The sequence below is a fragment of the Notothenia rossii genome (genome assembly GCF_949606895.1).
Source record: "Notothenia rossii genome assembly, chromosome: 1".
NCBI classification, from domain to species: domain Eukaryota; kingdom Metazoa; phylum Chordata; class Actinopteri; order Perciformes; family Nototheniidae; genus Notothenia; species Notothenia rossii.
In genome coordinates this window covers 37247836-37265238 of record NC_136912.1, presented here as the reverse complement: position 1 = coordinate 37265238, position 17403 = coordinate 37247836, and the positions used below count along the sequence as shown (strand labels likewise).

Below are 17403 nucleotides of genomic sequence, written 5' to 3'. Positions count from 1 at the left end.
TCAACACAGAATCATTTAACAAATTACACCATATCCAATCATTTTATGAGTCAGAAAATGCTATCTGTTCATTGCAGTTATTGTTTATTGAATTAAATTACCATGAACTCAACATAATTATGTAGAGTACAAGTCCACAGCCAAGAACATTTTATTTGCATATCATTTCATTTATGAATATGGAATTATTTATTTAATATTATTATCGCAGCTCAACGAGGCTCCCTCCTGTCAGATGGAGGGAGTAAATACAGCGGCAAGCTTTAGGACCTGTCCCAACATATCCTATGAAGAGAGAAAGAAAATATTGTTATTATATATTAATATTGATTTTTGCACCATCAAAATCTCTTACCAGGTTTTATCTAACAAATAAACAAATGTCAATTTAGAATAATCTTACCCTAAAAACTGTGAACCACAGAATCTGCTGGTTTCACACTAATTTCCTGTGTTAAACCGGGAATGCCGTGCCAGATAAAGGCCAACTGCCTCATCCTTGGCGATCTCCTGGCAGGAAGTGGAAAGGGGGGCAGGGGCAGTGGAGGACAAGACTGCACTGCTCTCTCGTAGAGTCTCTGGGGACCTGGAGTAGTCCTCTCTTAGAGACTCCATCAGGGCTGCAGCGTATGCTGAAGGAAGGAAACAAGTGATCACATTCAGTGATATTATAGATGCATCACACAATAAATAATATTTAGGGACCGAGTAAATAAGCTAACCGTATGATGGCTTCTCCTTGATAGGGCGAACTACCCAGCCAACTACCTGCTATTGTGGTTAAAGTGCAGGGCTGCCATGAGAAGCCTGTAGAAAAAGCAGATTATGCAGTTCACAAGTTGTTTGTACATATGTGAATAAACTGTTTAACTGATAGCATTAGTCGGTTAAACTTGGCATTGTTCGTTAACGGTTAAATGGTTAATTATTAACATCCCTAAGCCGTACACATTATTTCACCATCACATCATATTTACCTGCTGTACATCCCAAGGAAGGAGAACCCAGTGTGCTTTGGTGCAAAGTGGAGGATGAGGGAGTGAAATGCCTCCAGGGAATAGGTCTGATGCTGTGGAGACAACTTCCGGACATCCTTCACCAATGCTGTTCTTAAAGTCACCCTCTCCAGTTTAATGGCTGCAGTTGTTCCTGTACAAACACATATTTTGTTCTGATGTTACTAGAATTGTCTACATATGCATGTATTACCTACACTGATAAAGCACGATTGTGTGATACTATCAGGTGTTATTTATATAACGCCTTGTTAATGTGTTCGCACACTTTGGGTTATATATTGATGGAGTGCTCTGGAACCAAAATAAACTAAGCACCAACAAGCACTTGGACGACTAAGATGTTTCAGCAACACAGTTCACAGAGTACGTTACCTGGTTCCAGCCACTCCTTGTCCCTTGCTTCTCCCTCCAGAGGTGGATGTGCACAGCAGGGAAATGCAGGAGTGCCGTGTTCATGGATGTCCTGAACATGATTCACCATACTTTGCCACTTGGCTTCCATCACATCTGGATCTCCATCAGGAGTGGAAGCTGCAGTCCAGTACAGGTGATTGATGATGGCTGGCCTCCACAGCTTCAGGTCCTCACACTCCCTCTCCTTTGCAGCAGCATCCAAAGCTTTCCCTAGACCTGTTTCACAACAGAAACAAAATGTTAAAAGAGAAAATGTAATTATAAACAAATTTCAGCCTAATCAAACCTACCAACATCAAGATACATACTTTTACCAATATGCCAGATATCAAAGAAATGAGTCGTTCCTCCTGGACACAACTCCTCCCGCACCCACTTGGCAACCTAGAGTGAAACACAACACCTTAATTACTTACTAACTAGTAAGAAAATGCATTTTTTGCTGTTAATATGGTGCGCCAAGAATCTTTGTGTGTACGTTCTTGTGTGTCTTTACCTGGCGATTTCAGTCCGTAATAAGGGCTGAAACTTGCATGTGTTGCTCCTTAAGGAAGTCAATGCTGCGTTTCAGACCCTCTAGTTCACACCAGGTGCTGCTTGGGACCTCTGAGCTCTGTAAAACAACATTATGCAGTCATATCACTAACCGTGTCACATCAGACGAAAGCACATCTGATTTGTGTGACTGATAACGTTAACTTACCTGGACAAGTTGAAGATCCAAAACCTTGTTTATTCTGTCCTCGATCAAGGAGTAGGTGCCATATTTGGCACAATGGCCAGGAGAGTCTGACCTATGAGTGTCAAAAACAGTTTAATTCAGACGTTAAAGCTCAAAAAACAATGCAATGCAGTTATTGTAAGTTGCTTTGGATAAAGCTAAATGAATGTAATTTAAATATTGTTTTGACCTCTTTTTGATATAAATAATACAAGCTGAAGTGTTCTACCTGCAGTCACCAGAGAGGATTAGCCCACCACCCATCTCCTTCAGTTCTCGGATGATCCCAGCCTGCTGTTTGCCAGGCCTGCAAGATAGTAGGGATTGTGTACAGGCGTTGATGGCGGAAGAAGGTGCCGACACTGATGCACTGAAGCCCTAACCGTTTCAACATCCGTATTGTCTGGGTAGCCATTCAACCTGAAAAGTGGATGGCCCCACTCAGTAACAGGTTGCAGGCTGGCATGTTTCTGTACAGAATTGGCTGGTTCTGCCAAAAACGCTCATACCCACATGCTGCACATACCTAAGAGATGTGAAAAGCAGAACATTGCCAGTACAACTCTTAGTCAGTCAAAAATCAATTATACCATAAAACTAACGAAGTATAGACACAGTGAATTGATAAAACATGAAAATAAAATAAAACAAACATTTACATACAGGTTATGATACAACCTTTATTTTTACATCAGTGGAATTCACACATATCCTCTTACTTGTTTTATCTTTATATACGTTCCCTGTTGCTGCTCCACATTACCCTGGGTTTCCCCACAACAGGAAGGGCAAATGGTGAACAAGGACATCAGCTGGGTTTGGCACACAATGAACTTGTCAGCAGCACTGAAAAAAAAAAAACACTTGTTATTTCTGACCCACACAATTTGGTAATACAGTACACATCATCTAAAATTAAAAGAAGACTTACTTGAGATCAACATTAGTTCGCTGCAGTGGCTCTTTTGATGGTTCCTCGTCAGACGACTCGCTCATTATTTCCTCCTCTGGGCTCCATGGCATATCCCCAGGGTGGGCCATGGTTACAGAAGATGACTCATCATCACTGTGTGCAGGACTGGGCAGTGGAGATTCTTTCTGACACCCCACACTGACCATCCTGGGCTGTACCTGGACAGCTAGGATAAAAATATATATATTATATAATTGTGCCTGCCATAAACAACAGCCCTGCCATACAATCTACCTTTACAAAGCTCAGCGTTTCCCCTACCATTTTCTTGGCGGGGCGCTGCGCCCTGCCAACGGAGCCCCGCGCCCTGCCTGAAATTCAAGGTGTTATTTATTTAAATAATTATTTTAAAAAAATATATATATATAGCACCAAATTGTAACTGAAGTAATCTATCTACGTTCACTTTTCACATTGAACATGAGCTCTTTTATTAAATAAACTAAACGCCTATGTTATTTATCCAATGCGCATGTTTCAGTGTCCACAGCCTTGCGTATTCACATTCTCCCTCCGCTCTGTTTATCAACAGACGCGAATGCACACACTCACAATCAGAGACAAGAGCAGAGGAAAGGAGGAGAACAACAGCTCTGCTGTCTGCCCATTTGTGTGTCCCCCATCCCAGTTTCAAATTCGTTTATTATTATTTTTTAACCGCAAGCCGTTATCGTCACGGGAGAAGGACACACACAGCCTGCCCAGGTGGACGCGCGCGAACGCGACAACGAACGTAGCGTGCGCATTCTAAAAATAGCTCACAGATGGAGAGCAGGTAGTGACTCAACAAATTGCCATATAAAATGTATCCTCAGCAATGTATGACAAGCAGACTGCTTGTTTAATGTTAGACTCACACCAATAGCTCAATATGATCATAACACGATTGCTTTCATATCAGAGATCAGATGAGGTGGAGCTGCCTTCAGCAATAGAGGATGAGGCAGAGAGAAGCAGCAGCAGCACAGGGTTGCAGCAGGTATGTTATATGCTGTAGTCAGGTGATTTAAATGTATCAATGAAAGGAAGAACTGTAGGCTACATGATAAGAAGGGAATACAGTTTGAATTAAAGTAACTGTATTACTTTTTAATGTACAAATACTTTGTTACTGTACGATATCAATAACAATAATCCACAGTTCCTCTCTCTGCTCCAGAGGATAAAAAAAAATTCCGGGTGCCCCAAAAAAAAATTCCGGGGTACCCGATCAGCACCCTGCCAAGGCAGTAAACCTAGGGGAAACACTGAAGCTTATGTTCAGGTTTTGTTGACATTCGGGCTGAGATGTTTTAATTCATTTATATGTTAATTATTGAGGTCATAGCAAGTCTTGGAGTTGTAACAGCCTGCATCATACTGAGATGTTTTTCTAATATGTTTTTAACATGTACAAAAACTATGCAGAGTCTTTACCGCGTTTTGATGTAAAATGGGCGCGCTACTTCTGTGTTACATTTACCTGATGAACGATGGAAAGGTCTGAGGTTACACTGTGAGCCGCAGTGAAGCACAGATGTTGGCTGAGGAACCAGTGGAGAGACGACCTCTTGCTTTGGGTCTATAAGCCCAGCATCACTGGCAGTAGGTGAATCTTTAGTACTGTTGTCTCCCAAAGTCTTGAAAACACACACATGAAACACATGATTACACATGAAAATAAATAGCAACTGCGCCATTAGATATGCAAATAAAGTCCCCACTCCAATTCTAGCTAACATTATCCATTATGACTTAGCAAGTGGGTTTAACAAGCTAGCAACATTAACTTACAACAATAAATACTAAACACACGTTGCTTGTCATTATTGAAATAATTATACTGACTAATTTGGAAGTTAGCAAACGTTAGAAAAACAATACTTACGGTGCACAGTTCACGTTTTCGTTTTGCTGAATCTCTGACCGACGCTCCCGCGCTCTCACTCCAGCTGCTGCTGCTGCTGCCAGAGCTGTGTGTATTGACGGAACCGCACTAGCTATCAGCCTCACACGGTCCTGGCTTCGATATCCCATACTGCACTCAATCACATCACTTGACCCATAATCCTCCGGTCGAAAATGAGCGCCACAAACGACCGCGTTTTTCGTCACAGACGCAGCATTGAAGTCCCGTCTCTTTGTCTGCACAAAACGAACCCAGGACCGAAAGTTAGCCAGCTTTCTTTTCCTGTTAGGGAAATAGTGGACTCGATGTCCTGACAGGCTGGTATTTGTGCAACCTGCACAAACACAATACTGCACAATGATTACAAATGGTGAAATACAATGTAGAACTACCGAAAAATACCAGCTCCTTAAAACACAACCGCTCTACTCAACGCAACTCTACTATACCCTCGGTCAGAGAGCGGAGATGTGTCCCCTGTGTGATGTAATATGACGCGTTTGACGTATGACCTTAAAAAAAAGCCGTTTTTAAGAGCAGAGCTCAAAATTGCTCCTTTCCCTCTGAATTCCTGCCCTTATGTCTCGTAAAACATATCAAATCCTGCATTCACTTTTTTAATTGTAATTTTCAAGCAAGTTTAAGCATAAATGTAGAAAAAATAAAAACCTGCAAGATGCTCTTTAAAGCATGTACACTTGTCAAAGTATAGGCACGAAAAACGACTTCTTGAGCAGCCTGAGGTCTTTAGGGTCAAGCTCCAAAAAACCTAGATTCTACATTTCCAAAATTCCTCACAACAGTATGTTTCTGTTAGATCCTTTCTGCCTTGTATATATACCAATGTCTACGTGACGTCTCCATTTTATATCAAACGCTTTGCAGTCTTGAAGCCTGAGCAGAAATAACCCTAATGATGTAACCAGGAACTTTAGAAATGTCCCTGCAGTGTCAGAGAATATTTGATACACCTGCTTTTATAGGCTGAAGACTAATCCACTCTAATTTACATTTGTAAAGTTTTTGGAGTAGCTGAGATTTTAAAGAATACCACTAGTCTAGCAGGAAGGGCCCTCAGATTTTGAGATACCCCTACCCGAGGTAGAACAAATGACAACAATGATTTTTCTTATCTTTAGGGTCTCCCATTAATGAAATTGATTGTTGTCAAATTTTATTTTGGGGGAAAAAAAGTTTTTTGGGTTGTTCTTTAGAACTACCCCAATCCCTGAAAAAGACCAAATTAGATCAGGCCGAATATGGGAAAGGTGACAAGAAACCCCATAACTTGAGAGTGACCTCTCTGATCCTCTTTAGATTTGCTGAGGTATGAACCAGGTGGCTGTCCTACATCACCAAATAGTCAGACAATTATTTAACTAAAATAATACTGAATTATAGTCCTGTAAACTTAGCTTTAGTTTAGATGGAAATTGTACTTTTGGTGATAGGAACATAGGACTCAATCACTTTTCTCTAATTTATCAGAAAAACAGAAATCCCTAAAAAATATACCATTACTGAATTGTCAAGGGTGCTATTGAAAACACTAATCAGTAGTTGTATGGAAATATCTGGTATAGTTCTATTGCAAATGAGATTTCTTTAGACATAGGCATACCTCTTCTCTGATACAGTCAAATTCCGAATGGGGGATAAGTGGCACAATAGCTTATAAGTTAAGAATGCTTACTCTGATGGTCATTATATTTGGAGAGGGAAATACCAGGTGGCTGAACTACATCACCAAATAGTCAGAATAAGAGTAACCCAATACAATCAAGTGTATTAGTTCTAAATTGTAAGCCTCTAAAACATAGGTGTAAATAGTACAGGTTTTATTGAAACTGGAACCTTAATTCAAAGTACAGTATACAAATCATCAAATAATGATGTGAGAGGTCAAGTAAATAGATACTATAATATAATGTTAATTGTCAGGTTCCTTAGAAACGTTAGGGGACACATTTTGACATTCTGCACAGCAGGTGCAGAACTCCGTACAGGGAAGGCCAACAGAGAGGCACTGGCACTCTCTGTTGGCACTGGCACTCAACATAGGTTGTTTTAACTAACTAGTTGCAAACTTTGTCTGGCTGCTGCAGGTAGGGTGTAAATACATATTTTTCACTGAAGACGGCCGGATGCGTCATGAAATGATGATGCTGATGAGAGCTGTGAGAATCAACCAAACAATGAGCTGAAAGACGCTCCATAACTGAAGAAAACTGCAGAGGAGGGCGATCCTTCACACATTTAATCTATTGTTGTTATAAATATATTGATTTGAACTGTTTTAAAGTGGCATCAGACAACTTCTTAATGGTCTCATTTTTTGTGAATTTGTTGCAAAGATGGATCGCCCCTAGCTTAAAACTTGTAAGGCATTTACTTTTTCAGACCAAGCCCCCATTTCCCATTGACTTATGTTGCGAAAGAGACATCTTTAAATCTGCGTTCATTTGACTGAGCCAAGAGCGGTGGACCGGAGTTTAAGGTAAACTTACGTGCGCAAGCTCTTTGGGCCCAGATACGGGTACTTTTTGAAATCTACAGTTGCTCAATTTTTGGCTTCATGCGCCACTGAGCAATCTTTATAGGAATAAACTGGACCATGCCTCCAACGCTGTTTCAATTTCTCTTTAAATGCTGATTTTTCATTATTCTATAGCCAACGTTGGACCTTCAGAATATACCTAATAATGATAACTTAAAGGAAAGTCTAAGGGAGTGGTAAATTATACCTGTGCAGCATTGTACCAATGCTACCATTCAAGTCAATGACTAAACAATCTCCTCTTTGTGATGCCCTGCCTAAACATTTTGAACTACCCTGTGAATAGCAGTCAGTTTGGCAATGTGCCACTTATTCTAGCTAAAATATTATGAGGATCCGATTTTGAAATCACAGAACTTGGTCCAAAGAATCTTGATAAATCACTGATTTTGGCATTAGAGCTGCAGTTGGTGCCACCTTGTTTTGCTACTTTTTCACATAGACAAAAAAAGTCATATTTAATTGTTTTCCTTGCCTTGGGTCATTATGACATGGCAAGAAAGTGCCAAATAACAATCATTAGGGGATTTGAGTCTGTGTGTGTGTGTGTGTGTGTGTGTGTGTGTGTGTGCGTGCGTGCGTGCGTGCTTGTGTGCGTGTGTGTGTGTGGTCGGCTGTGTGGTTGAGTTATTGACATCAGTCCGTGAAGCTTCTCCAGCTGACCTATGTGAACACGGAATGTCTGGATGGTGTCATGCAGTCATAAATGCAGCCCTGAAGTCATGAACACATTATGATCTAAATTTAGAAGTCAGACATTTACATTGTTATGTTTTGGTGTGTTAAGTGTGTGTCTTAAATCTCAGTTGTTTTGATGCTGACATGAATTGTTATATGAACCCTTATCTATCAATAAGGACTTTTCAGGCTTTTAATTTCCGATTTTGGAAATGGTGAGGTATCTTTTTGAATGTTGAGCTCCTTACACACCAAACTGACACCAAAGGACACCAAAGGACACCAAAGAACACGTCCCGACGGAACGTCGGCTTACGTCGCCTCACGTCTCCTGCGTCTTGGCCATGTTTCGCACTGGAACACACCGCAAAGACTTTCGAACTGTGCATGCGTGAGTGGCAATAACTCTCCTTACCAGCAGGCATCGGTAGTGTGTATATTCGTCATTCAAAAGAGGCAACAACCGGAAGACAGATAACCGAGAGAAGAAGAACAGACTGCGTGATATAAAAAAACATCAAATCGCGTGTGCGTTCCATTTTCAGGCTTTCCCGAACCTGTGTCGAGAGAGCTAAAATAGTAAAAAATCTCAGATTTGTTTGGGTCCCTCACGTCCGTTTCGCTTCTCATGCACTGATTCGCTAAGCTGAACAGCCAATCAGAGGGATTTCTTTGACCGACGGCCTTTGGCTGACAGCCTAGCGATTCAAAATGTCGAATCGGCGGCGGAAAGTGTCGGCACGGCCGAAAAGACACAACGATGCAGTACACACCAATCTGAGTAGGGCGACACGACGCTCATCGACGGCCCGACATCTATCGACGCCGAAAATCGGCTCGCTAGGTCACCAAAACATGGGCATTAAAAAGAGGTGGGAAGTACCATTTTATGATACTCTGAACTTTTACTCCACTACAATTCTGATGTAAATCATGTACTTTTACTCCACTTAATTTATTTAATGACTTTACTTTACAGATTTGGATTCATAATTTGAAATGTAATTAACACTTAAATAAGACTTTATTTACACCTGGAGTAAATTCACAAGCTACCCTACAGTATACAAAGTCATTCAAACTAGCTGCACCTTTACCAGCTTTGATAACACTTTAATGCATCAATAATTATAATCAAAACATATCATATATTATTCTGGAATTGACCAATCTGCATAATGAGTACTTTTACTTTTGGTACTTAGTCTAGTATATTTTGGTGCTAATACTTTTGTACTTTTACTTGAGTAACTTTTTGATTACAGGACTTTTACTTGTAACAGATTATTACTGAACTCTGCTATATTACCACTAGTAATTTTTCCACCTCTGCCGTTAGATCATAAAAGCTTGCATTCTATTGTATTAGACTTAAAGAGCAACTTGCAGGGTTTTTAACCTTGCCCGAAAATTACAATTAAAAATGTTAATGCAGGATTTTATATGTTTTACAAGACATAAGGGCAGGAATTCAGAGGAAAAGGAGCCGTTTTGAGCTCTGCTACTAAAAACTGCTTTTTTTTTAACTTCATACGTCAAACGCGTCATATTACGTCACATGGGGGAGCAACTTTCTCGGACTCGTTCTCTGCCCAATCCGCGGTAGTAGTTTGTAGTTGGTTTGAGCAGTTGTGATTTAGTGAGCTGGTATTTTTTCTGTAATTTTACATTGCATTTCACCATTTGTAATCATGGTGAGCTTGTGTTTGTGCAGGTTGCACAAACTCCAGCCTGTCAGGACATCGAGTCCACAGGACTGGAGCTAGCGTTCGTTCCTTGGTGCGTTGTGCATCCATCTCCCTGCAGCACATACTCTCCACAGCTCTATCAGGAAACCGTATTACATCTCTCTCCCCCCCTTCGCTGCGCTCTCTCTCTCCCCTCCGGTACACGGCACCGTAAGACATAGTATGGAGTTGCATTAGGTAACGCTGTGGTGGCTGTACTGCTCCAGCCGTCTCCTTTGTGTTTGTTTGTTTCCCCCTGTCTGTGTTGTTTGTGTGGGCGTGGTGGCTGTCACTCCTGGCTCCCGGCTCAACCTCCACTCACCTGCTGCAATCAGCTGTGCACCCTCCCCGACTACACACCTGCTTTCCATCAAGCCATTTACAACGGCATATCAACGGAGGCTCCACAACATTTCTCCGCCAGATCATCAAGTATCAGCCGTATCTCACGTCTCTCCTCCGGTACACAGCACCGTAGTGTGGAGTTGCATTAGGTAACGCGAGATACGGCTGATACTTGCGCATTAGTTTCTGTTATGGATCAGTATCAACAGTCCTGCCAGTAACGTTACTATATTATCAATACTACTTTAGTTATAGGCTGATATATGATTGCTAACTTTACAATGTTGTGATGTTACTGACGTTAGCTAACATTAACTGTAGCTAACGCCGGTCACTCACCAAGACAACTGCCCTGTTCTACGCTGGTTCTCCACACAACAAAGCTACATTTCTCTCCGATGGCCGTTATTTTTTCTAATCCTTGGCTGCTTCTGGTCTCTTGGACGCCTAGCAGGCTCATAATTATAATCATATGCATTCAAATATATATTTTCAACCTCTTCTGTGTCAAAACTGGCATTGTGAGCCATGTTTATTCATACGTTAGACCGGCCGCTCTCCCCGATGTTAAGTCACACGCGGGAGGTCACGTGCGGAGGCTTTTTTATGCGGAAGTGAAAATGTCTTACTAAAACGACGCCAGATGTCACTGTAGTGTATATTTCTGTATATTTTTTTGAAAATCTAGTGTATTCATCATTTTCCTACACATTTATTCACTGGTGTCTCTAACCTGCAAGTTGCTCTTTAATCTAGAGTTCTATCTTAAACAAATATTTTTAAAATTATTTTCCACCAGATTGAGTCATTTTCTCATGTCAGCCCTATCGGAGCATACGTGCTTTTTTCCATGTTTCTTGCAAACATTTTTAAATGTTTTTGCTGATCACTGAGATGTCCCACATAAAATTAAAAAAAACGATGATAATGACAGTTCAGTGAAAGTGGAAAAATCATTTTAGGATGTTGTATTTGTATGGTTCTTTTTTTAAATGTTGTCCTACTAGGATTTATTGGATTATTTGTCACAGTTGCTCCGATCAGATCGGTCTCCTCCATTTTGTAGATTATTTACGACTTTTGAATCCACATAAACACATCGGCAAAATCCGGCTTACTTTGAGCATGTGTTTTAAACACTTTAATCCCTTTGTGAATTGTTTCCACCTCCGCCGTCCTTTAATTTCTTCATACAGCGGGAATCTAAATGAATTAATCCAGAGTCATCAAACCATCAAAGTCACTCCAATAGTGCTCCTTAATTATGCTTTCAACCTCCTTTAACAAAATACTTCACATTCATCCAGTTTGTGACAGTAGTTGTAGCATTTTTTAGACTTTTAAACTTGAATTACTGCTGTTGCCTCCCCCCCCCCCCCTTGTGTGTGTGTGTGGGGGGGGGCGCAACCTCCAACAGGAGTCATTTGGGGGTGCTCTTGGGAAAAAAGGTTGGGAACCCCTGGTCTGGAGGACAGATTGTACGGTTCATCCTCAGTTTCAACCTTTACCTCGCTGTTGGTATTAAAGACAGAAATATATAATATATATATAAAATATAAAAGTTAAATGATTTAGGATAGAGATTTTAGGGATTTTACGCAGAAAGTGATTTATAAATGACATTCGGATTTGATTAGTCAAATCTGGGTAAGAGTAGGTATGAGAGTTCCACCTTTCACAGAGTAAAAGAAATAATCTAAAAATGCTGATGGAAGAGGTACATCTTCTTCATGTGATGTGCAGTGTCTATTTTTGAATATTTTGGTATGGTCTGGTTTTCAAGTTTGCCCTGAAAGAACATGTCACAATGAAAAGGGTTAATCAGTATTTAGGAAAGTGTTTATTTTGTGTTTAGTTGTGTTGCAGCTGGTTTCTATTTGTGAGCTACCATTAATTGTCTACAGTAGATAGTCCCCTCAGACCCAACACGCAGCCCTAACCCATTTGTAATCCATAATGTTGGAGAAAACTTTGCAGTTAAACATTCAAAGGGGAAAACAAAAGAGGTAGAACGCATGCGCTAAATCGCAATTTCTGGCTATCATGTGAGGACTATTTAGCTTTGTATTAGCCAGCCTATTAACTGGTAACTGGTGAATTATAAATCTAGTTTCTAGTGGTTTCACAACTCCAACTTGGTTCTGGCCTCACAGGTTGCTATCTTTCTGTAAAATACGACCAGCTTTTGGAAGAGGAAGTCTTGAACCAGATACTGTATGTGCTGTGTACTCCCCAAAAGGAATCCCCTTGCACCAAAAGGCTAGCCGATGGATTCTGACATTGCTTTGTTCTGGACATTAGTGATTTCTTCACTTTTTCTTGTACATCATCCACCTTTCAAGGTTAAGTTTTTAAAAAACAATGCGGAAACACATAACACACAACGATTTGATAGAACATGGTAAAACATTTTTTTAACATGTCCTCTTTAACTAAGTAACCTGTTTTAGTCTTGACATCTTTTAACAGGTTGAAAATAAGGCAGGGTCCTTGTCTCTCTCTCTTTCTCTGCCACTCCAGTGAGGGGAGTCTCCGGAAGAGGCCGAAGGGTGGGAGACCCCCGATCTCCCCCTGGATATCACCGAGCGCGTGTCGAGGGTCATCAAAGGGTGAACACTGCAGTCTGAATGTCAAAAGCGCTGTGGAAGTTGATGTGGCGAGAGCAGAGGAAGACAGAAAAATCCATATGGTATGAGGAGAAGTCAGTTTGGGAGGAAATCCTCAAATTAGGTTAAGAACATTTCGTTCTTTTTTCTTCCTTTGTGCTTTTTTGTGTTTGTGTTTGATTGGTTCTATGATGTAACAAAAAAGAGCAACACGCAGACGAACAGGTACACAGGCATGGTTGTTGGCCCTGAACACTCTCCGTCTTTCCACCTTTTGTGTAAACTCATTCTTTATCTCCCACACTTGAAGTCGCAAGCAGACTCGCCACTGGCACCCCCTAGCAGACAAACCGGCATGACGGTGAGAAAATTAATATTTTTCTCCCTTGTTTGACAGTGAACAACAAATGATCTTTTGTGCCTTGTTGAAGTGCACAATGAAAATGCAGAGCCGGGAAAACAGCTATTAAAATAACTTAATAATCACTTTAACCTCTCAAAACAACACTTTAATAGGTATGACTGGTTAGCTAGTGTTAAAAGCCATACGCAGGACTGTTGTACCTTTTTACATTTCAGAGATAGTTCAGACTGGAGCTTTTTCACGGTAGGAAACCCATATGTTACTCAACAATGGCTGTTTTGAAGTGAAAATACTTTTGGACACTCCTCCGCCTAAAATCCTGCAAACATTCACAACCACTTCTCCCTAAATGTCAGTACTGTCAACCAAGATGGTTGGAAAATAAAACCAAGTCACTTTTTTTTTTTAAATGTAAAAAAAGAAAAACATGTCAGTATCAGTCAAGAGCGAAGGAGAGTAAACAGAAGACTGAGTGAAAATAGGTGAAAGTTATTGAGAATGTTGTTCATTTGGGCTGTGTGTGTGTGTGTGTGTGTGTGTGTGTGTGTGTGTGTGTGTGTGTGTGTGTGTGTGTGTGTGTGTGTGTGTGTGTGTGTGTGTGTGTGTGTGTGTGTGTGTGTGTGTGTTTGTGTAAGACAACATTCCATTAATTCCTGAAGCACTAAGCCGGCCAGGCAGCAGCAAACCGGGGCACTGGTTACAGCCACACACACAAAAACACACACAAATCCAGTGGCACACAGCTGCAGTGGCGGAGTCAGGACATTTTCAGTGTGGTGGCCAGGATGGAACCAGTGATCATTTTGGGGTGGCATTGAAATCACTATTATATGAACATAAAAATACATCTCACTAGAAAATAAGGGGTTATTTAAGGCACCTACAACACACCTCTACATTATTTGGTAGTAGTAGTGGAATAGATCAAATAATATTCGGTATATCTAACTATTTTTTTCGTATTCCCGCAGGCAAAGTATCAACGAAGCTTACATTTGACAAATGTAATGCAATATACAGACTGTTTAGCTTATGATGATCAGCAGCACTATGAGCTCATTCTCTCAGTGTATCATCAGGAATACAGAGACACACACACATCATTTAAATTAGAGTTTTAAAATTAAATTATAGGTTAAGAATAAACATCTTAAAGCAAATAACAATAAACAATAGCCCATAACCCTGTAAGCCCCCCAGTTGTAATTTTACAACATTAAAATAGAGAAAATAAATAAAATAGCTTTTGAAAATACCGACTCATTTTTTACATTACATGCTACTTGTTAGACACTTTTATCCAAAGCGACTAACAGGAGCAATTTTAGGGTGACAAGGACACAATGACATGGTGACTGCAGTGGGGTTTGAACCTGCTGTGACCCCCTGATCCCAACACCAAGGCTCTATCCACTGCGCCACACGACTCATTTATGCTTTAAATAACTCTACCTGTACAGGCTTGCATCTATCTTGTAGTCCAATACTAACCGCACAATATTTACTGACACTGAGCTGTGAAAATATAACACTTATGGGGGGACAGGGCTGCTAAGTCTAGAGATGGATCTGTTGGTCCTGGCACGAGGGGGATGGACAACTGATTTAGTATGAATTGCTGCTAAAAATCTACCTGCATTTGTTAAATGTCAGCTAAAAGAGCAGTGAAATTAAAAACCTGTGCATTTTCTTTATAGATATTAACAGTACTTAATGTCAGCTTAGTAAAAAAAAACATAACAATTATTATTTACAATGGACTACGCCAGGGGTATTCAACTAAAATTAAACGAGGGCCAGTTAGAGAACATCTCCCCATGCAAAGGTCCGGAACATCAAAATGTCTAAGTTGCTTTATGAATTAGTGTGATATTGAAGTAGCTGTAGCTTTATCAACGTCTGCATGTAATCAACAACTGACTGCCAATCAAATAAAGAAAGTACAATTCATAAACAACAATATTTATTGTCAATTAACATTGAAATAAACAGATATACAGTAAATAATGTGGATATGTGTAATGTTCCTCTCGGGCTGCATTTAAAAATAAAATAGAGAAAATAAATAAAATAGCTTTTGAAAATATGTGCACCTTAAAAGTGCTTAATTTGAGATAAATAAAATAAAGTGTAGCAGCAGCTCGAGTTTCCCTTTTTCTTTGTTAACCGTTTCACATCATGACTTAACAGTTTCAGATGATTATAGAACAATATCAGTCTTTACACATCATAACAATTGAACAGTTTTAAAGTTTCCCTTCCTTTCCCTCTTATATTGCAGTCCCTCACTCACTTTTTTTTAATTCAGTGCGAGAATTGAGCTGGAGCTTGTCCTGCCAGGAGTTTAAATCTGGGCTGAAATGGTGTCAGTGCCATTCTCATACACACATGCAGGTGCTCATTGGTTAGCCTTGGTTAGCCTGCCCTGGAACGATATTTAGTTTTAGTTTTGATCCTGGTGTACTGATCATATCGGGCTCTGAGACTGCTTATTTTTTGTGACCTCAGTTCTGACTTGAGAGGGAATGTTTGGTTAAACACTTTGTGTTTTGTCTTTTAATGAGCGCCACGGTCTCTGAACAAATGTGACACACTGGTTCTGTGCTCCCAGTGGGCAGGATGAATAGGAATGAGTCCGTCCACTCAGGGTTAAAACTCTGTTCTCACCGTCCACTTTCCTCTTCTTGGAGAGCGCCATGTGTAATTATTTGTCTCTCCCTGTCTGCCGCTAACACGCCTGTTCACTCTCCTCTCCTTCTTCTCTCCCTGTATCGCTAATTATTCTTTTCACTCTCTCTCCTCTCCGCTTCTCTCTGCCGCGCTCTCGTCTCTTCTTCTGTGTTTCTCTCCCTGTATCGCTCACTCGTCTCTTTCGCCCCCTGTCGGCGGCGGTTAAAATAGAATCGCCCGTCAAAATTGAAATCCCTCATTAATGTATTGATTATAGGTCCGGGTCCGTATAGGTCGGCGTCTGGGTCCGGATCCGGACCGCAGTCCGCCTGTTGCCGACCCCTGGACTACGCTTAGCTAACAGACACAATTTCCACCACTCATAGACCACACCCAGCTTTTCTTTGAAAAACTGGGTGACATACTGTCACCCTTTAGTCCCTCTCTCTTGTCTTTCTCTCCTTTCTTTTCTCTTTTGAAAGCCTGACTTTGTGAGTCGTTGAGACATGGTTCACACGTAAGTACTAGCGCCCCTGCTCCTTACATGCTCTCACTCTCTGCTAGAAAGTGCCGGCGGTGCTGCACCGCGTTTGGAGGCAGGACCAAACCATTACATGTAAATAGAAGGGGATTTACAGAGGCTTTGGATAATTAACTTTTGGAAGAAAATAAGTTAAATGAATTGTACGTTTAGTGATTACATTATCGATATAACGTCCTATTAATGTTAATTCTTGATGAATGATGAAAGGTTACTTTAAAATGTTTTTCTTAATGTTCTAAAATTGTTTGGGCCCCATTGGTGAGGGTATTTGGTGGCTGGCCCTATTGGCAAGCCACCCCCCAGCTCCGCCACTGGGTGCTGCAGTACCCTCAGCATCCCCCCCTTCCCGCGTCCATTCGCGATGTCTCGCTGTCTCGCAGACCCCACGCAGCAAGCAGCAAATGACTCCAGTTAACACTACACTACACTGATAAGTGTTACTCCAGTTTTACACTCTGATTGAATAACACCCATAGTGTTATTACGTTTTGACACTAAGAGTTGTAGAGTTAATCTGAATTTATTCTTGTTAATTCACTCTTCATTAGCGTTAAACATACTTAACACTAAGTGTAGCTTAAGAAATTACTCCCCAGTGTTGATATTTAAATGACTCCTGCCAGTGTTAAACATACTTAACACTAATGCCCCTTTCACACCAACGCATTTTCTGCTCCGGCTCGGAGCTGGAGCATGAAAAGTACCGGTTTTTCCTGTTCACACCGCAGCGGCGCCGCGTCCTAGCTTCCGGAATCCGGTTCACTTCCAGCTCCAAAAAATTGTCAGTCTAGAGCAGACGTGTCAAACTCAAGGCCCGCGGGCCAAATGTGGCCCGCCACGTCATTTTATGTGGCCCGCGAGAGCTTAATTACATTACATTGCATTTTTTTTTTTTTT

The 17403-nt window shown here is 40.9% G+C and overlaps 1 protein-coding gene across 3 annotated transcripts; it reads right to left on the bottom strand.

Moving 5' to 3' along the window:
- Positions 1 to 67: 67 nt before the first annotated feature.
- On the bottom strand, positions 68 to 5672 carry LOC307022374 (uncharacterized protein). Of its 3 annotated transcripts, none has more exons than XM_079655167.1 (12): positions 4995 to 5672; positions 4590 to 4746; positions 3086 to 3293; positions 2874 to 3000; positions 2384 to 2680; positions 2137 to 2227; positions 1742 to 1817; positions 1392 to 1649; positions 978 to 1149; positions 723 to 807; positions 404 to 632; positions 68 to 285 (listed from the first exon to the last, which is right to left on the bottom strand). In XM_079655167.1, the coding sequence occupies exons 5-10, from the start codon at positions 2416 to 2418 to the stop codon at positions 765 to 767; spliced, it is 675 nt and encodes a 224-aa protein (XP_079511293.1). In that variant the 5' UTR covers positions 2419 to 2680; positions 2874 to 3000; positions 3086 to 3293; positions 4590 to 4746; positions 4995 to 5672; the 3' UTR covers positions 68 to 285; positions 404 to 632; positions 723 to 764. The 3 variants fall into 3 exon arrangements, with proteins under 3 accessions (XP_079511293.1, XP_079511295.1, XP_079511294.1); XM_079655169.1 differs by having other exon boundaries at positions 2384 to 2574; XM_079655168.1 differs by lacking the exons at positions 4590 to 4746; positions 4995 to 5672 and adding an exon at positions 3389 to 3407.
- Positions 5673 to 17403: the final 11731 nt, after the last annotated feature.

Coding starts and splice junctions, on each gene's coding strand:
- LOC307022374 (XM_079655167.1), bottom strand. CDS start 2,418: ATGGGTGGTGGGCTAATCCTCTCTGGTGACTGCAG. Junction 1,818..2,136: donor TGGATCTTCAACTTGTCCAG/GTAAGTTAACGT, acceptor GTTTCACTCTAG/GTTGCCAAGTGGGTGCGGGA. Junction 1,150..1,391: donor CAAGGAGTGGCTGGAACCAG/GTAACGTACTCT, acceptor GTGTTTGTACAG/GAACAACTGCAGCCATTAAA.